The sequence below is a fragment of the Littorina saxatilis genome, linkage group LG5 (genome assembly GCF_037325665.1).
Source record: "Littorina saxatilis isolate snail1 linkage group LG5, US_GU_Lsax_2.0, whole genome shotgun sequence".
Classification (NCBI taxonomy): domain Eukaryota; kingdom Metazoa; phylum Mollusca; class Gastropoda; order Littorinimorpha; family Littorinidae; genus Littorina; species Littorina saxatilis.
Window position 1 is genome coordinate 25,038,629 of NC_090249.1, and position 22,486 is coordinate 25,061,114.

General features: G+C 44.4%; 2 protein-coding genes across 2 annotated transcripts in view; both read right to left on the reverse strand.

The window, feature by feature from the left end:
- Window positions 1-11,323: 11,323 nt before the first annotated feature.
- On the reverse strand, window positions 11,324-20,988 carry LOC138966649 (zinc finger protein 501-like). Its single transcript, XM_070338943.1, has 5 exons — window positions 20,854-20,988; window positions 19,774-20,436; window positions 19,115-19,291; window positions 16,331-16,464; window positions 11,324-14,694 (listed from the first exon to the last, which is right to left on the reverse strand). Exons 2-5 carry the CDS (start codon window positions 20,160-20,162, stop codon window positions 14,318-14,320), a joined length of 1,077 nt encoding a protein of 358 aa, XP_070195044.1. The 5' UTR covers window positions 20,163-20,436; window positions 20,854-20,988; the 3' UTR covers window positions 11,324-14,317.
- A 1,025-nt stretch (window positions 20,989-22,013) lies between these two features.
- Window positions 22,014-22,486, reverse strand: part of LOC138966650 (uncharacterized) — a 5,365-nt gene continuing 4,892 nt past the window's right edge. Inside the window, exon 6 of the mRNA XM_070338944.1 lies at window positions 22,014-22,359. Coding sequence (XP_070195045.1) covers window positions 22,348-22,359 — 12 coding nt within the window. The 3' untranslated portion in view covers window positions 22,014-22,347. The remainder of the gene's footprint in view (window positions 22,360-22,486) is intronic.

The window sequence follows — 22,486 nt, forward strand, 5'->3', positions numbered from 1 at the left end:
GCTGCTAGCTTTCCACTGGGAGGAATTAAGCGACCCAAATTTCCCAGCATTGGGACAAGAAAGTAAATGAAATGAAATCTGATATTGTGAGCCTAACTGTTTTCACTGGAATGACGGTTCCTTTAACTTTAAGGAAATGAAGGAATCAAGAATTGGAAATGAAGGAAAAACTCACATCCAAGAACGGGGCCGTTGTAAGAGGCCCGCATGGGGTGCGACAGCACGGTCTGTAGAAGGGTAATCAAAAACATGGAGGACATAGCTTGCGGTGTAGGATCCGGGCCTTGCGGCGAAGGTGACATTTTTGTATCTTTCCGGCCAAGATGTCTCTGTTTGAATAAATAAAAACAACAGACTCGTGAATCCGACAAGTTCCTCACTCATTTTACAAAGACACACAATAGGCAACCAAGCACACTTTCTCTCCCGCACTCTGTCTCTCTCCACAAACGCACTTTCTCTCCCGCACTCTGTCTCTCTCCACAAACACACTTTCTCTCCCGCACTCTGTCTCTCTCCACAAACACACTTTTTCTCCCGCACTCTGTCTCTCTCCACAAACACACTTTCTCTCCCGCACTCTGTCTCTCTCCACAAACACACTTTCTCTCCCGCACTCTGTCTCTCTCCACAAACACACTTTCTCTCCTGCACTCGGTCTCTCTCCACAAACACACTTTTTCTCCCGCACTCTGTCTCTCTCCACAAACACACTTTCTCTCCCGCACTCTGTCACTCTCCACAAACACACTTTCTCTCCCGCACTCTGTCTCTCTCCACAAACACACTTTCTCTCCCGCACTCTGTCTCTCTCCACAAACACACTTTCTCTCCCGCACTCCGTCTCTCTCCACAAACACACTTTCTCTCCCGCACTCTGTCTCTCTCCACAAACACACTTTCTCTCCCGCACTCTGTCTCTCTCCACAAACACACTTTCTCTCCCGCACTCTGTCTCTCTCCACAAACACACTTTCTCTCCCGCACTCTGTCTCTCTCCACAAACACACTTTCTCTCCCGCACTCTGTCTCTCTCCACAAACACACTTTCTCTCCCGCGCTCTGTCTCTCTCCACAAACACACTTTCTTTCCCGCACTCTGTCACTCTCCACAAACACACTATCTCTCCCGCACTCTGTCTCTCTCCACAAACACACTTTCTCTCCCGCACTCTGTCTCTCTCCACAAACACACTTTCTCTCCCGCACTCTGTCTCTCTCCACAAACACACTTTCTCTCCCGCACTCTGTCTCTCTCCACAAACACACTTTCTCTCCCGCACTCTGTCTCTCTCCACAAACACACTTTCTCTCCCGCACTCTGTCTCTCTCCACAAACACACTTTCTCTCCCGCACTCTGTCTCTCTCCACAAACACACTTTTTCTCCCGCACTCTGTCTCTCTCCACAAACACACTTTCTCTCCCGCACTCTGTCTCTCTCCACAAACACACTTTCTCTCCCGCACTCTGTCTCTCTCCACAAACACACTTTCTCTCCCGCACTCTGTCTCTCTCCACAAACACACTTTCTCTCCCGCACTCTGTCTCTCTCCACAAACACACTTTCTCTCCCGCACTCTGTCTCTCTCGACAAACACACTTTCTCTCCCGCACTCTGTCTCTCTCCACAAACACACTTTCTCTCCCGCACTCTGTCTCTCTCCACAAACACACTTTTTCTCCCGCACTCTGTCTCTCTCCACAAACACACTTTCTCTCCCGCACTCTGTCTCTCTCCACAAACACACTTTCTCTCCCGCACTCTGTCTCTCTCCACAAACACACTTTCTCTCCCGCACTCTGTCTCTCTCCACAAACACACTTTCTCTCCCGCACTCTGTCTCTCTCCACAAACACACTTTCTCTCCCGCACTCTGTCTCTCTCCACAAACACACTTTCTCTCCCGCACTCTGTCTCTCTCCACAAACACACTTTCTCTCCCGCACTCCGTCTCTCTCCACAAACACACTTTCTCTCCCGCACTCTGTCTCTCTCCACAAACACACTTTCTCTCCCGCACTCTGTCTCTCTCCACAAACACACTTTCTCTCCCGCACTCTGTCACTCTCCACAAACACACTTTCTCTCCCGCACTCTGTCTCTCTAAACAAACACACTTTCTCTCCCGCACTCTGTCTCTCTCCACAAACACACTTTCTCTCCTGCACTCTGTCTCTCTCCACAAACACACTTTCTCTCCCGCACTCTGTCTCTCTCCACAAACACACTTTCTCTCCCGCACTCTGTCTCTCTCCACAAACACACTTTCTCTCCCGCACTCTGTCTCTCCACAAACACACTTTCTCTCCCGCACTCTGTCTCTCTCCACAAACACACTTTCTCTCCCGCACTCTGTCTCTCTCCACAAACACACTTTCTCTCCCGCACTCTGTCTCTCTCCACAAACACACTTTCTCTCCCGAACTGTGTCTCTCTCCACAAACACACTTTCTCTCCCGCACTCTGTCTCTCTCCACAAACACACTTTCTCTCCCGCACTCTGTCTCTCTCCACAAACACACTTTCTCTCCCGCGCTCTGTCTCTCTCCACAAACACACTTTCTTTCCCGCACTCTGTCACTCTCCACAAACACACTATCTCTCCCGCACTCTGTCTCTCTCCACAAACACACTTTCTCTCCCGCACTCTGTCTCTCTCCACAAACACACTTTCTCTCCCGCACTCTGTCTCTCTCCACAAACACACTTTCTCTCCCGCACTCTGTCTCTCTCCACAAACACACTTTCTCTCCCGCACTCTGTCTCTCTCCACAAACACACTTTCTCTCCCGCACTCTGTCTCTCTCCACAAACACACTTTCTCTCCCGCACTCTGTCTCTCTCCACAAACACACTTTCTCTCCCGCACTCTGTCTCTCTCCACAAACACACTTTCTCTCCCGCGATCTGTCTCTCTCCACAAACACACTTTCTCTCCCGCACTCTGTCTCTCTCCACAAACACACTTTCTCTCCCGCACTCTGTCTCTCTCCACAAACACACTTTCTCTCCCGCACTCTGTCTCTCTCCACAAACACACTTTCTCTCCCGCACTCTGTCTCTCTCCACAAACACACTTTCTCTCCCGCACTCTGTCTCTCTCCACAAACACACTTTCTCTCCCGCACTCTGTCTCTCTCCACAAACACACTTTCTCTCCCGCACTCTGTCTCTCTCCACAAACACACTTTCTCTCCCGCACTCTGTCTCTCTCCACAAACACACTTTCTCTCCCGCACTCTGTCTCTCTCCACAAACACACTTTCTCTCCCGCACTCTGTCTCTCTCGACAAACACACTTTCTCTCCCGCACTCTGTCTCTCTCCACAAACACACTTTCTCTCCCGCACTCTGTCTCTCTCCACAAACACACTTTTTCTCCCGCACTCTGTCTCTCTCCACAAACACACTTTCTCTCCCGCACTCTGTCTCTCTCCACAAACACACTTTCTCTCCCGCACTCTGTCTCTCTCCACAAACACACTTTCTCTCCCGCACTCTGTCTCTCTCCACAAACACACTTTCTCTCCCGCACTCTGTCTCTCTCCACAAACACACTTTCTCTCCCGCACTCTGTCTCTCTCCACAAACACACTTTCTCTCCCGCACTCTGTCTCTCTCCACAAACACACTTTCTCTCCCGCACTCTGTCTCTCTCCACAAACACACTTTCTCTCCCGCACTCTGTCTCTCTCCACAAACACACTTTCTCTCCCGCACTCTGTCTCTCTCCACAAACACACTTTCTCTCCCGCACTCTGTCACTCTCCACAAACACACTTTCTCTCCCGCACTCTGTCTCTCTAAACAAACACACTTTCTCTCCCGCACTCTGTCTCTCTCCACAAACACACTTTCTCTCCTGCACTCTGTCTCTCTCCACAAACACACTTTCTCTCCCGCACTCTGTCTCTCTCCACAAACACACTTTCTCTCCCGCACTCTGTCTCTCTCCACAAACACACTTTCTCTCCCGCACTCTGTCTCTCTCCACAAACACACTTTCTCTCCCGCACTCTGTCTCTCTCCACAAACACACTTTCTCTCCCGCACTCTGTCTCTCTCCACAAACACACTTTCTCTCCCGCACTCTGTCTCTCTCCACAAACACACTTTCTCTCCCGAACTGTGTCTCTCTCCACAAACACACTTTCTCTCCCGCACTCTGTCTCTCTCCACAAACACACTTTCTCTCCCGCACTCTGTCTCTCTCCACAAACACACTTTCTCTCCCGCACTCTGTCTCTCTCCACAAACACACTTTCTCTCCCGCACTCTGTCTCTCTCCACAAACACACTTTCTCTCCCGCACTCTGTCTCTCTCCACAAACACACTTTCTCTCCCGCACTCTGTCTCTCTCCACAAACACACTTTCTCTCCCGCACTCTGTCTCTCTCCACAAACACACTTTCTCTCCCGCACTCTGTCTCTCTCCACAAACACACTTTCTCTCCCGCACTCTGTCACTCTCCACAAACTGCACACTTTTTCTCCCGCACTCTGTCTCTCTCCACAAACACACTTTCTCTCCCGCACTCTGTCACTCTCCACAAACACACTTTCTCTCCCGCACTCTGTCTCTCTCCACAAACACACTTTCTCTCCCGCACTCTGTCACTCTCCACAAACACACTTTCTCTCCCGCTCTCTGTCTCTCTCCACAAACACACTTTCTCTCCCGCACTCTGTCACTCTCCACAAACACACTTTCTCTCCCGCACTCTGTCTCTCTCCACAAACACACTTTCTCTCCCGCACTCTGTCTCTCTCCACAAACACACTTTCTCTCCCGCACTCTGTCTCTCTCCACAAACACACTTTCTCTCCCGCACTCTCTCCACAAACACACTTTCTCTCCCGCACTCTGTCTCTCTCCACAAACACACGCTCACACAAACATTCCGAGGTACGGATACCACCACTACCACCACCAAACAACTTCAACACATGCACGGAAATATCGCACGATCTTATAACTAACTGGACATTTCAAATGGCAGCAACAACAACAACAACAACACCAACAACAACAACAACGCTGAACAACAACAAACCAATAACAGTTCATACCTGTGCGGCCTAGCGAAGCAAACAGAGCTAAAACTACCTTAGTTATGTTGCTTGCTGCATCTAATACCGTCAACTACTCACAGTTTGTGAACATTACACATCAGCCGTCTATTCTGGACAAACACTAAGCTTAACTAGACGTGTAGACTCACATCACATGCAAACCGATTCACGTGTGAACGCCAATCGTTGCAACGTAGCATCGTTCTCGATCAAAGAGGCATTTAATTCAAATTTCATTTTTGAGATAAGTTGGCTTCATCAATCATGATTACATTTGGCAAATTCTCGACTTAGTTTTATGTATTACCTACATCTTTTGTCATAAATCGGCTTCATCAATCACATTAATATTTCTTCAATTCTTGATTCAATTTTATCTTTTCCATTCATCATTGGCAATAGTTCTCGACTTAATTTCATCTCTGCCTGCGTCGTTCGCGGTAAGTCGGTTTTATCAAACAGAGGTTACGTTTTATCTTTCGCGATCAACATGGACCTGGCTCGTGCATTGTAATAAGGTTTGAACTTATCTAATCTGATCCATCTAGAATTAACAGAAACTCAACACTGTACTCTATAATATACTCCCCCCCCCCCCCCCCCCGGGGGCATGTGAACAACAGAAGCAAAAGTGGTTTCAATGTCGTTTTTATTACTTCCTTAATTGAAAACTACATAGATACGTGCATGGTTGTTGACTTACATGATATTTATGCCCAAAGTAAAGATAACCGCTTGTTGCCAAGAAAGTTCAGCGAACCTGAAACAACATTTTTCAGCCTGTTAATTGTGAAGATCAAAATTCCCTGACTGCCAGAGATATTTACTGATTTAAAACAAAATCAGACATAAATAATAACATACAAGCAAAAACTAACAGGCAAAAACCGAGAGAAAATAAGTTCTCCAGGGGAGGCAATCAGCTTTATTGCTAGGTCACAACTAAGGCTGTTTCCCTTGTCGGAGTACTCAGTCTTGCCAATGTCGTAACTAGGTTGGTTGTTGGTCACAGTGTTTCTTGTCTAGAGAACAAGCGTGTGTGTATGTTTGTGAGTAAGTGTGTGTGTGTGTGTGTGTGTGTGTGTGTGTGTGTGTGTGACAGTGTGTGCGCGCGCGCGCGCGTGTGTGTGTGTGTGTGTGTGTGTGTGTGTGTGTGTGTGTGTGTGTTTGTATGTGTAAATGTCTCAAAAAGCCGTTACGCATGAACTCACGTCAGATTGAGATTGATTTATATATTGCAAATTCAATCTTCTTAGTCTATGCGAACGATCTTGCATACCTAATGGGTTCATTGCCCGGGGATGAGAGGACACAGAGTGGAGTCAGCCGATGACAATCAGGCTAGGTGTCTAGAGTGGCAGAAGTGAAATGAGTGGACAGAGTGAAATGATTGGACAGAGTGAAATGATTGGACAGAGTGAAATGAGTGGCAGAAGTGAAATGAGTGGACAGAGTGAAATGAGTGGACAGAGTGAAATGAGTGGACAGAGTGAACAGAGTGAAATGATTGGACAGAGTGAAATGAGTGGATAGAGTGAAATGAGTGGACAGAGTGAAATGATTGGACAGAGTGAAATGATTGGACAAAATCGGGCAACACTCACATCTTGACACAATGAGGAACAGCTAGACACATCTACAGACAGGCATATATGCAAGCAGGCACACAGACCGGCTGAATAATGGACAGAAAGATAAAGGAGAGGGCCCCAAAGGGTTTAAAATCGTGATCGTGATTGGCGTTTTTTGACCTTTCTGTGACCGTGATTGCCGAAATTTCCATTTCTGTGATCGTGATGGGACTTTGCCCGTGATCCGTGATGACAAAAAAATCAAGTCTCGTGATCGTGATCGTCATTTGTTTTCGTGATCGTGATGGGCATTATTGCAAAGCATTTTATTTTCAACGTACATTTTTCACAGCTGTATCACTCTATGATCCTCTATTCGTCAAGGAGCCAATCCCGATTGAAGGGAAGCAACAACACATTCAGAAATATGATTTTGACAGCGATTGCTTCCCTTTAAGAGAACCAATCACACCAAAAAAATCCAATCAGAAGGCAAATTGCAAAAGTCTGCCAAACTTCATCCAATGGAGTCAAATTCGAATTCGAAGATCAAAAATGGCGCGCATCGGTACTGTCATCAAACTTCTGTTATATTTTGTGCATTCAAGCCAGACCAAAGCAGGCGGCGAGAATGCCTTCCGCTTGGTGGAAAGGTCAGGCTACGGGTCGGTCTTTCCGAAGACGAAATATCAAGGTATGTTGATCTATGTTGCTCTATGACTGTTCTGAATGTAGGCAAAGATCTTGAAATTTGTTCAAGATCTTTGAGTTTGAGTGAGATCATTGACATTGTCGACATTGCCACGTCCGGCTGTCACTCGCTCAGTGTGACCTCGACTGGCTCGAGATCGAGTCTGCGTGTAGCCAAAACCGAACTAGAAATTTGTTTTTCATCCCAGCAAGGTGGACACGCTTGGCATAGATTCTAGTTGTCGCTTCTTTGCATTAAGCTTGGATTTATTTTAGCGCATGTAAACTTTAATATCAACAATGGGTTAAATTCAGAAACAATCGTTACAATGGCGGGGAGACGTGCCAGTTTGGGTCACTTGATCCTCATGTCAAAGACGATCAAAGTCATGTTCGTTGGGGATTTTGTCAGGCATGCTATTTTTCCGGTAATTGCCGAAAATCCGATAAAGCCGTTTTCAAAATCCGGTAAAGTCAAATTTATTCCGGTGAAGTTGAAAAATTTCCGCAAAAACGATCCGTGTGAATATTGCGCAACGCGACCGGGCGCCGGTCTCAATGAAGCCAGCGCACAGTAGTGTTGTTTTCACCAGTTTGGAGGTGTGTTGAATGGTGGTGGGGGGAGGCTAAAATGAGATTTTTAACAAGATCACAACACTATTACAGCCCTGAAAATGATGCCCAGAATGCACCAGATTGCACAGATTTTAACCGTTTTTTGAAAAAAAAATCCGGGGGGGCATGCCCCCGGACCCCCCTAGTTGGCTCGCCTGCAAAGCAGGCTCAGGCTTGTGGCTTCGCCACTGGCACTGCGTGCTCCTTTCAGGTAAAACCATGTTTGGCCTGTAGCATACCTGTTTGTTTTTCAAGGCCATGAAAACAGGCGATGGTGTACCTCAAATTGTATGGCAAAGTTGAAAATAAAGAACCCATCACCCATACATGTACTTTAATTTCAATCCACCCTATAGTTTTTGAGAAAATGGGTTTACAAGATTTAGCTCTGAAAATGTGAAATTGTGCAAGTATATATTCATGTGTGTGAGTGAGGGTGTGGGAGTTGAATGTGTATGAGTGGAGAGAGAGAGAGAGAGAGAGAGAGAGAGAGAGAGAGAGAGAGAGAGAGAGAGAGAGAGAGAGAGAGAGAGAGAGAGAGAGAGAGAGAGAGAGAGAGAAAACAATGAAACCAACATTATGGTTACTGATTACAAATCATGATATGTATTTCTATGTGTGCATGAAAGAGAATTAAAAAAATAATAATAAAAAAAGTGCAACAGTTCTCACTTTGTGTTGAATAAACAATAGATCCAGAGGAGCGAATTACTGTGTGGTTGTGTTTACTTTGACACGTGCTTTCTGTACATGCAACTCAGTTTTACCGTGACCGTGATTTGCCACTGGTGTTCGTGATCGTGAAAACAAAAATCAAGGTAACTGTGATCGTGAAAGCTAAAATTTCCCTTCCCGTGATCGTGATGATACCCCCCCCTTTGGGGCCCTCAAAGGAGCAGATAGACAGACAAGCTGAGCGGCAATACACACAAACACTGACACACACACACACACACGCCCACACATAAGCCCAGACACAAGCATATATACAGCACACACTCGCACGCAAGCCCGCGCGTACTAACAGTCAAAGCATCATGTCAAAAATCAGAAGGAATGACATTTCAACAGCCTGAATCGTTCGTATTTTGAGTAAAAAGTGAATAAAGTTGATGACAAAACTTACATATAGTCACTTTGGGCGAAGACAATATATACACCCACCTTTGGTGACGGCGCGATCAGCAATTGGGAAAGCTCAGACCTTGGAAGAAACTTTTTTTTGTTTTTGTTTTGACTGTTTACTGATCTCAGTAGTCCAAATGTTGCATATTCAAATCTTCCTTCTTTCAAACTCTCATGTACTTTAGCTTAGAACGACCTTGTTAATCGCTACAGGTTGAGGGAGGATACACGCCGTCAATCGCTTAATAAGTAACCACAACAAGAGGATTACACTGTGGGGGTAATTAGTGGAAGCGGAACTTAATCCATGTGGACAGAGAGGGAGTTCGGGGAGGGGGGTGAATGAGAGAAAGAAATCGGCGGGGGAGCTAAAATAGAATGAGAGAGAGAGAGAGAGAGAGAGAGAGAGAGAGAGAGAGAGAGAGAGAGAGAGAGAGAGAGAGAGAGAGAGAGAGAGAGAGAGAGAGAGAGAGAAACTGAGGGGAGGGAGAGAGAGAGATATATATATTCTATAGAGAGAGATAGAGAGAAAGAGAGATAGAGAGAGATAGACGGGGTGTGTGTGTGTGGGGTGGGGTGGGAGTGGTGAGAGACGGAGGAGAGACAGAGAGGGACGGACAGACTCGGAATGAGACATGGAGAAAGGGGGGGGGGGGGGGCAGGGAGAATGAGGAGGGGAGAGGCTTATACAGAGACAGACAAGAAGAAAGACAGAGAAACTATCCGAGACAGATAGACAGAGATTCACATTAATGTTTCACACAAGCAACAACAAAACAAGTCGCGTAAGGCGAAAATACAATATTTAGTCAAGTAGCTGCCATTTTTCAGCAAGACCGTATACTCGTAGCATCGTCAGTCCACCGCTCATGGCAAAGGCAGTGAAATTGACAAGAAGAGCGGGGTAGTAGTTGCGCTAAGAAGGATAGCACGCTTTTCTGTACCTCTCTTTGTTTTAACTTTCTGAGCGTGTTTTTAATCCAAACATATCATATCTATATGTTTTTGGAATCAGGAACCGACAAGGAATAAGATGAAAGTGTTTTTAAATTGATTTGGACAATTTAATTTTGATAATAATTTTTATATATTTAATTTTCAGAGCTTGTTTTTAATCCGAATATAACATATTTATATGTTTTTGGAATCAGCAAATGATGGAGAATAAGATAAACGTAAATTTGGATCGTTTTATAAATTTTTATTTTTTTTTACAATTTTCAGATTTTTAATGACCAAAGTCATTAATTAATTTTTAAGCCACCAAGCTGAAATGCAATACCGAACCCCGGGCTTCGTCGAAGATTACTTGACCAAAATTTCAACCAATTTGGTTGAAAAATGAGGGCGTGACAGTGCCGCCTCAACTTTCACGAAAAGCCGGATATGACGTCATCAAAGACATTTATCAAAAAAATGAAAAAAACGTTCGGGGATTTCATACCCAGGAACTCTCATGTCAAATTTCATAAAGATCGGTCCAGTAGTTTAGTCTGAATCGCTCTACACACACACACACACGCACACACGCACACACACGCACATACACCACGACCCTCGTTTCGATTCCCCCTCGATGTTAAAATATTTAGTCAAAACTTGACTAAATATAAAAAGAAGAAAAAAAGTGATTGTACGAGTGACTGAGCGGTCGAGGAGGAAAAAGAGAGGTAGAGTGAATCCACTAAGGAAATGATTTGGGGAGGGACAGGATTTTGGGGGCGTTCTCTCATTAATATCCAACAGGGTCAGCTGGTAATTTGATCCGCTGAAGTACAGGAAACAGTTTTGTTTGTGTTTTTGACTAAGTGTGCGCGTACTTTATTTGAAGGCAAACGTTGCTGGGAGCCTCACTGCTTTCTCTGCACCTTCAACATTCAGTTGTCTTTTTGCACATTTGCGTGCAAGATTTATAAACAAGAACTATATTGGTTTTTTTATTATTAAATCACCACACAATCAGTCACCTCAACCGAGAAAGAAATGAAATGAAATCTGTTGGAAATATTTGTAATGTGATTACTCGGCTGTGAAACCCAACTCCTGTGATATGAGAGGGTAAATTTACATAGTGCAATATCATATTTGATTGTATCCCTTTTATGTTTTATGTTTTATGTGTGTCGTCCTATACAATTGTTGTTATAATCGTTTACAGGCAGACAGAGTGTGCCGAAGAAAAATTTCCATTTTTATGTAATATTTTAATGGACAATAAAGTGCTGTTATTGTTATTATTGTTTAATTCTCCAGGGTGTTTCTCTCTCATAAAGACTCACTCAAAGACAGTCAGAACGCGATTAAGTCAAAGTAATAAACAACAACAACAAAACAAATAACCATCGGTCTGACATCCATTTTTTAAATTGAGATAATAGTAAAAATAAGGCATAGTAAAGAGCTGCACGTTTGAGGTCATTGTGCTCAAAACAAACAACCGACCAACAAATCAACCCACCCACCCACCGACCAACAAACAAAGAGGCACAGGCCCTGACTGAGATCATTGCTGCAAGGAATTGTGAGCTCCAATGAGCATACTCTCGTGTGTTGGTATGTGTGTGTGTGTGTAGATGTTGGTATGTGTGTGTGTGTGTGAGTGCATGTGTGCGTGCGAGCATGTGTGTGTGTTTGTGTGTAAAAAGCACATTGGGCCTATATCATGAGTCCAAGGTGTTTTTGCGGGTAGTGTGTGTGTGTGTGGCACATTATATCATGAGTTCACAGTGTGTGTGCATGCAGTGTGTGTGTGTGTGTGTTTGTGTGTGTGTTTGTGTGTGTGTGTCTGTGTGTGTATGATTTGACCACTCTATCATACAAGCAACACCATCCACAACACAGAGACTAGTAGGACAACAACTTGAGATAACTCACATGTTTCGCACGCTAACAGACACTGAAGTCACTAGACTGGCTTTGAACACAATTCCTCTTTCTGGCTTTCTTCACCTATTTAATATGTGTACTTCATATCAATGAATATGCCATTTGCAACTTTAGTATTTCATAAATAACAGTCACATTTACAATCATAATGCAATAAAGAGAAAAGGAAAAAATCTGTTCATTATCAGCTTGTGTTTGATGTACTAAGGAATCAGATTTCATTTAAAATAGGAACTACTCAATTTCTATTGTTTAAACGGTCTAATGTTCAAATGTATACAAAAGATAAAGTGCAAATGTTTCAACATGTGTATTACAGTCTATTGGTTCTTTTATTAGAAAAAAATGTTATTACTCTCATGCCTCTTCAGGGGTGAGCCTTATACTCTCATGCCTCTTCAGGGGTGAGCCTTACTCTCATGTCTCTTCCGGGGTGAGCCTTACTCTCATGCCTCTTCAGGGGTGAGCCTTACTCTCATGCCTCTTCAGGGGTGAGCCTTACTCTCATGTCTCTTCCGGGGTGAGCCTTACTCTCATGTCTCTTCCGGGGTGAGCCTTACTCTCATGTCTCTTCCGGGGTGAGCCTTACTCTCATGCCTCTTCAGGGGTGAGCCTTACTCTCATGCCTCTTCAGGGGTGAGCCTTACTCTCATGCCTCTTCCGGGGTGAGCCTTACTCTCATGCCTCTTCAGGGGTGAGCCTTACTCTCATGCCTCTTCAGGGGTGAGCCTTACTCTCATGTCTCTTCCGGGGTGAGCCTTACTCTCATGTCTCTTCCGGGGTGAGCCTTACTCTCATGTCTCTTCCGGGGTGAGCCTTACTCTCATGCCTCTTCAGGGGTGAGCCATACTCTCATGCCTCTTCAGGGGTGAGCCTTACTCTCATGCCTCTTCAGGGGTGAGCCAAACTCTCATGCCTCTTCCGGGGTGAGCCTTACTCTCATGCCTCTTCCGGGGTGAGCCTTACTCTCATGCCTCTTCAGGGGTGAGCCTTACTCTCATGCCTCTTCAGGGGTGAGCCAAACTCTCATGCCTCTTCAGGGGTGAGCCTTCCTCTCATGCCTCTTCAGGGGTGAGCCTTCCTCTCATGCCTCTTCAGGGGTGAGCCTTACTCTCATGCCTCTTCAGGGGTGAGCCTTATACTCTCATGCCTCTTCAGGGGTGAGCCTTACTCTCATGCCTCTTCAGGGGTGAGCCTTATACTCTCATGCCTCTTTCGGGGTGAGCCTTAATCTCATGCCTCTTCAGGGGTGAGCCTTACTCTCATGCCTCTTCAGGGGTGAGCCAAACTCTCATGCCTCTTCCGGGATGAGCCTTACTCTCATGCCTCTTCAGGGGTGAGCCTTATACTCTCATGCCTCTTCAGGGAGGAGCTTTACTCTCATGCCTCTTCAGGGGTGAGCCTTATACTCTCATGCCTCTTCCGGGGTGAGCCTTAATCTCATGCCTCTTCAGGGGTGAGCCTTATACTCTCATGCCTCTTCAGGGGTGAGCCTTACTCTCATGCCTCTTTCGGGGTGAGCCTTACTCTCATGCCTCTTCAAGGGTGAGCCTTATACTCTCATGCCTCTTCAGGGGGGAGCTTTACTCTCATGCCTCTTTAAGGGTGAGCCTTCCTTTCATGCCTCTTTAAGGGCGAGCCTTCCTCTCATGCCTCTTCCGGGGTGAGCCTTAATCTCATGCCTCTTTAAGGGTGAGCCTTCCTCTCATGCCTCTTTAAGGGTGATCCTTCCTCTCATGCCTCTTCCGGGGTGAGCCTTAATCTCATGCCTCTTTAAGGGTGAGCCTTCCTCTCATGCCTCTTCCGGGGTGAGCCTTAATCTCATGCCTCATCAGGGGTGAGCCTTACTCTCATGCCTCTTCCGGGGTGAGCCTTACTCTCATGCCTCTTCCGGGGTGAGCCTTACTCTCATGCCTCTTCAGGGGTGAGCCTTACTCTCATGCCTCTTCAGGGGTGAGCCTTACTCTCATGCCTCTTCAGGGGTGAGCCATACTCTCATGCCTCTTCCGGGGTGAGCCTTACTCTCATGCCTCTTCAGGGGTGAGCCATACTCTCATGCCTCTTCCGGGGTGAGCCTTACTCTCATGCCTCTTCAGGGGTGAGCCTTACTCTCATGCCTCTTCCGGGGTGAGCCTTACTCTCATGCCTCTTCAGGGGTGAGCCTTACTCTCATGCCTCTTCAGGGGTGAGCCATACTCTCATGCCTCTTCCGGGGTGAGCCTTACTCTCATGCCTCTTCAGGGGTGAGCCTTACTCTCATGCCTCTTCAGGGGTGAGCCATACTCTCATGCCTCTTCAGGGGTGAGCCTTACTCTCATGCCTCTTCAGGGGCGAGCTTTGCTCTCATGCCTCTTCAGGGGTGAGCCTTACTCTTATGCCTCTTCAAGTGATCAGAGCGGTTGTAAACAGCCTGGCACAGGCTGCACGGATACTTGACATTCCTGTGCACGCGAAACTTGTGCACTTTGTAGTGGTCCCTCCGGTGAAAGACCTGCGTGCACTCCTCACACGGGTAAGTCTTGTCACCGACGTGACTCTCCGTGTGATAGCGGAGACTCTCCTGGGTGCGGAAGGTTGCAGGACAGTAGTGGCAGAGGTAGGACCTGGTGTGGTCGTGGGTCTTCATGTGCTTCTGGAGGTACTGGGGTCTGGAGAAGATATCGCCGCACTCCTGGCACATGTAGGGCTTGTCGTCCTGGTGCACGGTCAGGTGAGACTTGAGAGCATGCCCTGAGGAATATAAACAGACATGCGGTTTAGGCCCCAAAGCAGTTAAGCCCGGCTTCGCCCGGGAGTAAGCGGAGTCCTGTAGCAATACAAGACGCTCGCTATCCCATTATTATTAGCTTAATTTACCTCCTTTGTTTGGATACAAAAAAAGAGTTATCTCCCTTACCTTCTAGAAATTTCCGGAACTGTCCAGTTAATTTTTCTTTCTTCATTTCTTCCCCTCATAGGAGCAATAGCGAGTCTCTAATATCACTGGCATGATGTGCTTGCTACAGGTGAACAGTAGGCACTGAACTGGTCTTGCACCATATAGGCTGTATTCAATAAATGGGAGGTCCATAATCTGAGAAAGGAAACAATGAATCAAGAAACTAAAACCCAGGTGCACATCTGCGGCACCTAGGGAGTGTACGTGCACACTATCTTGTTCCTGCCTCTTGCCATCTCAGAGGTATGGCGACCACAGACAAAAAAGAGTTATCTCCCTTACCTTCTAGAAATTTCCGGAACTGTCCAGTTAATTTTTCATTCTTCATTTCTTCCCCTCATAGGAGCAACAGCGAGTCTCTAATATCACTGGCATGATGTGCTTGCTACAGGTGAACAGTAGGCACTGAACTGGTCTTGCACCATATAGGCTATATTCAATAAATGGGAGGTCCATAATCTGAGAAAGGAAACAATGAATCAAGAAACTAAAACCCAGGTGCACATCTGCGGCACCTAGGGAGTGTACGTGCACACTATCTTGTTCCTGCCTCTTGCCATCTCAGAGGTATGGCGACCACAGACAAAAAAGAGTTATCTCCCTTACCTTCTAGAAATTTCCGGAACTGTCCAGTTAATTTTTCATTCTTCATTTCTTCCCCTCATAGGAGCAATAGCAAGTCTCTAATATCACTGGCATGATGTGCTTGCTACAGGTGAACAGTTATCTCCCTTACCTTCTAGAAATTTCCGGAACTGTCCAGTTAATTTTTCATTCTTCATTTCTTCCCCTCATAGGAGCAACAGCGAGTCTCTAATATCACTGGCATGATGTGCTTGCTACAGGTGAACAGTAGGCACTGAACTGGTCTTGCACCATATAGGCTGTATTCAATAAATGGGAGGTCCATAATCTGAGAAAGGAAACAGTGAATCAAGAAACTAAAACCCAGGTGCACATCTGCGGCACCTAGGGAGTGTACGTGCACACTATCTTGTTCCTGCCTCTTGCCATCTCAGAGGTATGGCGACCACAGACAGACACACAGACACACAGACACACAGACAGACACTCTCTTTTATTATATGTATAGAAAACCCCAGATAGAAAGACCAAAAAATACTGTACTCACGTGTTAACAAAGAAATAAAGAACAAATTACAGCAAAGTTTCAACCCCAGGGTCTTCTTCAGGCACATAAACCAACAAAGTAGAAACAAGAAGAAGACAGACAATAGAACAGAAAGAAGAACAAAGATGTAATGATTCACCAACCAAAACAAACGGAAAAAAATTTAAAAAAAATTCTGATGACAAAGCCTCAAAAACATAAGGGTACGTAGGTCAGAAATATTTTTAAAAAAATATTTTGTTCTTCAGTACTTCATCAGGGATTTTCTCTCCCTGTCTTCAAATTCCTGCACCCACCTTGTGCAAATGCAGCAGGGCACATGTCACACTGATACGGTTTGTCACCTGTGTGAACTCGAATGTGCTTCTTCAAATTGGCAGACTGCGAGAAAGACATCCCACAATGCTGGCACTGGTATGGTTTCTCACCACTGTAACATAACAAGTCAATATAAAGGCACATATCATCACTGTAAAGAAAACAAAAAGCAAAGAGGTTTTGGTGTAAGCAATAATTAAAATTGTTCCAAATTACAGTTTGTTGGTTTTTTTTGGTTTTTTTTTTTTTTGGGGGGGGGGGGTTGTTTATTTACAGTCACACACAAGAAAGAGTTGCTGTAGTACAGTGCATATTAAAGGTTTCTACAACAGCAATATATACATAACATAGTAAATCAGCGAAGGAACAACAGAACATACACACAGAAGAAAGAAATTGAACCAACCAACCAACTAACAAAACAATTTGATTCAAACCAAACAACAACAATAAATCACAGTCAACACAAGACTGGAAATATGTTTCTGTCCAAATGCCTTGGCTACAAAAATGTGTTTGGTCAGAAAACCTCAATCATATCGGACAGTTGATTGCATGGTCAGGGGTCCGACCAACACATCAGATCAATCAAGTATTGCACCAGTGACGGATACCTGAAGCACGAGCACAACAATGAATGATCTCCTAGGATAACAAGATTTACTGAATAAAATGATCCCATTACATGATGTAAAACTGCGCTTCCAGATCGACTTGTCATAACAGAATCTGAACAAGGAAAGCAATCTGAATTCACTACAGGCAAAAAGACTGATCATGCCAATAGACTATTTTCGGAAATAACTCTGTTGGGTTTGCATTGGTTCTAAAAGAGTGAGTACCCTTGCGTTTGCGCAGACAAACATTGCCATGTGCTTCCTGTACATGTGGTTGAGACACGCCCTCTCCCTGGTGACTTGCACATAATGTTGGGCAAAAAAAAAAAAAAAAAGGTGTGGTTAAGGTAACTTGTCATCATTTTCACGAGTTTTCATTCACAAGCATCTGGGAAATAAATGTCATGTTCCCCGGGGAATAAATGCCCAGTTACCATAGTTACAGAAAGCAGGTTACATGGATATTCAAAACCAAACCCAATAGAATCGCTCGGGGGTTCATCGGCTCACAGGTAAGAGGGAAAACAAGAGAAAAGGCGACTCACTCATCTTTGCTTTCTGCTATTCCTTGCTCTCGATTCGTCGCACGTTTAATCCACATATCTGCTAAGAGATGTCATGAACCGAGACAGTGCCGCAAACAAGCAACTCTTCGAAACAGCGGGGCAGTCCCATCGCAAGCAAATGCAAAATGTAGGTCACTCTTTGCAATGTGCCAATGAAACGCCGCTGCCGGCCCAAAGTCGAAGACGCATACTGCTGGATTCACACACCATTCAGTTAGTCGGAACCTACAGAACTTTTCTTCCTCAAACCTGACATACTTGTCTCAACATGTCATCAAATTAATACACAGATCTCCTTGACTCGCTTTCACTTGTACTTGTAGCGCCTTCCCTCTCGCGCCTGCCTTCAGTGATTGCAACAGCGTGGCGGGGCCCCAAAAACGGTATTTTCAAAACCAAACTCGCGTTTCAACTCATGGCTCCCTCTGTTGATGATGCAATTATTTTCGCGCTACCAAAATGATGACAAAAACGATGTTTGATGGGTTGTTGTCAGACAAGCTTTTTTTGTCGATCCTCGGAGGGCATATCGACTTTTGTTTCATATTTATTGACCGCGGCCTTCGGCCTTGGTCAATAAATATGAAACAAAAGACGATATGCTCCCCCTCGGACGACAAAAAAGCTGGTCTGTCAACAACCCATCAAACATCTTATAATAGCCAAAAAAATAGGGTAGGAAGGTAGGCAATCACTTTTTTTTTAAAAACTTTTTTTCTTAATGGCAGAGCAACCAAGCGTGTAGCACTCACAACCGAAGAAGATGCCGCCATTTTTGTCATGGCAAGCGTCTGTTGGTCTTTTTTAGTAGAAGGAGTTATTTCCCTTGCATCGTCTGTCGTCTGCATGACGACTCGAGCGCTTTCGCTTTCATTGCGTTTTCTGCACTCGTTTTCTTTTCATTTTTTTGTTTTTATTGACAAATGTAATAAAAAGTGATAGAGTCGGCCCCTAAAAATAGGGTAGGTCGGGTTACCGTAACCACACCTATTTTTTTTGTAGGCCTTACATGGGAAATAATGTTACGTGGAGACACTTTCCCGCATGACATTACAGGCCAGTCACTAGCGAGAGCGCAGGGATGTAGCTCAGTCGGTAGCGCGCTGGATTTGTATCCAGTTGGCCGCTGTCAGCGTGAGTTCGTCCCCACGTTCGGCGAGAGATTTATTTCTCAGTGTCAACTTTGTGTGCATCTCCTCGGTGTCCGAACATGAGTAAACGCAAGCACAAGACCAAGTACGCACGAAAAAGATCCTGTAATCCATGTCAGAGTTCGGTGGGTTATAGAAACACGAAAATACCCAGCATGCTTCCTCCGAAAGCGGCGTATGGCTGCCTAAATGGCGGGGTAAAAACGGTCATACACGTAAAAGCCGTGGGAGTTTCAGCCCACGAACAAACAAACAAACTCAACCACGTGTACAGGAAGCACATGGCAAAGTTTGTCTGCACAACTGCAAGGGAAGTCACTCTTTCAAAACCCATACAAACATAACAGCGTTATTTCCGTCATTCATCTATTGGGGGAGAGAAAAAAGCCTGAAAGAAGGAACAAAGGAACGAAAGAAACCACTGTTACCTGTGTCTGCGCAGGTGCACAGTGAGTGTGAAGGACCGTGCGAAGGACTCCCCACACTCATCACAGGTGAAGGGCTTGCTGCCACTGTGGATTCTCTTGTGGCGCCGGAGGGCTGAGTGGTCGGAGAATGCTGCGTTGCAGTCGCTGCACACATAGGGCTTTTCGCCTGTGTGTAGTCTGGAAATAGTCAATTAAATACATATTATTTTTTTATTTTTTAAAAATCTGACAATGAATCATGATGGTTCTTTTCATATAAAAGAAAATATGTAAAATTGTCCAAAACAAGAAAGTTGCACAAAATAATAATTTGATGGATGAACTACAATAATCAATTTAGACAAATAAATTATTTTCACGGAATGTAAATTTTAAACTTCATTTAAAAATTGCTCCTTTTGCAACTTAAGTTTACACAGAGGGTAGCAAAAGTTTAAAAGATCAAGCCCAGTGGTAATCCATGCAAATACAAAAATGTCACAACATACAACTTTTTTGTTGTTTTGTCTTCACTGAACTGTTACTGACAGTTTTTCACCCTAAACTCTGTGTTCACGCTGCAAAACAACGGGTTTATAGGAGCACATACATACCTATCCAAAACATGCATATTCAAAGAAATGTTAAATAAAAGAAGAAAAAAAGAAAGAAAAAACAACCTTAAATGTATCCTCTGACTGGCTGCACAGGTAAAACTGGAGTTGCAGATGGGACATTGATGCACCTTGGATATTTTGATCTCTTTCTGTTTCTTCTCTGTCTTCTTCACAGGTAACAGCTGCACTTCTGACTTGGATCCTGCGTTGACTTTTCTGTGTCTCTTACTTCTGGGATTATGCTTGAAATATTTGGCATTGTGCACGTGAGATGGATTTCCTTCACACACTTGCTGGACTGTTTCCTGTGAGTCTTGCAAAGCAAATTCCTTTGTAGAACTAGAAGTTAATTCCTCATTATGTGGAGAACTAACAGTAACACTCTCAGTTTTTGTGGGAGCTGTGTCTTTTTCAAAGTTATGGGTGGTGATGTTGCTCCTTGAACATTTCATCCTTTTAGATTGTATTGTTCTTTTGCTTTCCTTTTTAATCTTTTTATCTTTTGGCGTGTCTGTTGAAATGTTGATTCAGCGTTGCACTGCTACTGTTCAGCACATGAACATTTTCAAAGAATCCACTCAGTCAAACTGCCCATACTTCAGAACTTTAAGTCTGATCTTGTTGAGCAATGTGTCCATGGAGTTCCTACTGGAGTGTTTATACACATGAAATCTGCACATGTATGCAGGTGAAGAGCAGGGTCCTGCCTCAGAAATCTCTTTTCATCTGAAATATAAGATCAGCCTATGAGTTTTCTGAGGAACAAGAGAAATAGCAGACATTGTGATGCGCAATACATATCAAGACCCGTCATATTGAGGTATTTTGTTTGACATCACAATTCATGTGTACCCGCCGAAGGACAAAAACATACATGACTGTCAGGTGTGCTACCTGAAAACATAACTGTCTGGTTTTTGTCAGCACACCTGGAGACTATTTCTTTAGTCTGTACAGCTGAAGCATGTGCCTTATTTAACCACCACATATCCATGTGATGCTCAAGAATTGACACTGAAGAACGCAAACAACACAATCATTGAATCAATAGTCATACAGACATGCCATTCTGAAGAAATAATTTTTACTGAAATATTATAGCATAGAATAGCGGGCAAGGTTGTGATTTTTACAGTCATATACCTTGTCATGAACAATAGACGACCGCAGGGCTACCCAGTACCCAATGCAGTAGAAATGTTCATCCACATCAAACGAAGGAAAGTGTCAGTGATCACAGTCCATCTCCATCTCTGAACTAAAGACCGGAAGTACACTTGATTGAAAGCGAAAGTAGACTTTGTTGCGTTGTTTACTTTTAGACTTGGGTTGTGGATGCATATATACAAAACATTTTATGAGAGAAATACAGGATTATAATATTTATAACAATATTCATGATAAAGCGCTGTTTATAAAAGGAAAATTCAATTCTCAAGGTATTCTCACTGTTTACAGCAACTAAAAAGTTACAACCGGAGACGGACAAAAACAAACAAACAAGCATGTGCAATTGCAGAAATTGCACACCATTTTTTTCTTCTTGTGCAAGCATAGTTTTCTCCAAGTTTGTCGTTTTTGCTCTTTTGTTATTATTATTTATTTTAATATATTTTTTAAAGAAAAGAGCAGACTACAGATATTTAGCATTCGACAATTCAAGGGAAATAAATCTTGCCAACAAAAGGAGCGCATTAGGTTTATCAATTTTACTCTCCCTTAGCACGGAAAAAGCCTCGTACAATAATGATTTTGTCATTGAAGTGTTTGCAGTGTCAGATATGATTATTCCTCTCGGTTGAGGTAACTTTCAACCACTGCTGTTTTTGTTGTTGTTGTTGTTGTTGTTGTTGTAGTGGGCTGCTGTGGTGGTTGCCGGTTTGCCAGCTCTTGCTTTAGCTTGCTTAGTGGAATCGTGTAATGTAGGCCCAGTATATAATTGTAGTTACCCTTGTGATGTGAGGTTGACTAACCCGAGTATTTCTTCCAAGATTTCTATCTGGGCTGGAGTATCACACAAGTTTGACAAGTTTCCAGCCACTTTCAACGTGCCTACTGTGACACTGACTGACACACTGTGACACATGCACACCCACCGTGTCACACTGATGTACACCACACCGGCGTGTCACATCATGAACACACACACACACACACACACACTGACACACGCACACACCGGCACGCACACACCCACATATACTGGACGTGTGCGCGCGCTCACTGATGCATCCTTGACAGACTTGGGGAGTATAAAGTTCTTGCCAGTGAGACATGACATGCTGACTCATCGAACACAGATATCACTGATGATTAGTTTATTGATGATGAGCATTCAGTTATTCATATAAGCACTTGCATTCGAATAAAAAAACAACCACCTACCAAACTTAATCATTACTAAATTGATAAAAATAAGGTGATGGGCATGTCAATGAGAACTGTGGTTTTTGTTTGTATGTTTTAATGCTTTAATGTTTGGCATGGGTTGGTTGGTTGTTCATTTGTTTGATTTGGACCGATCTGATTGTCACAGAACAGTAAAATTCAGCCACGGTTTTTGCGACAGTTTGAATGATAATCTGCTCATGCCCGCATAAACTGAGGTTTCCGTGACCTTCGGTGTTGGCTATGCTGTCACAGTTCGGTCTGAAACACAGATAAGTAAATAAGTAAATGAATGTGTGAGTGAGTGAGTGAGAAAGGAAAAATGTAGGAGTGAAAAAAGTAAGCGAATGAATGAGTGAATAAGTGAGTGAGTGCAGTGAGTGAGGAC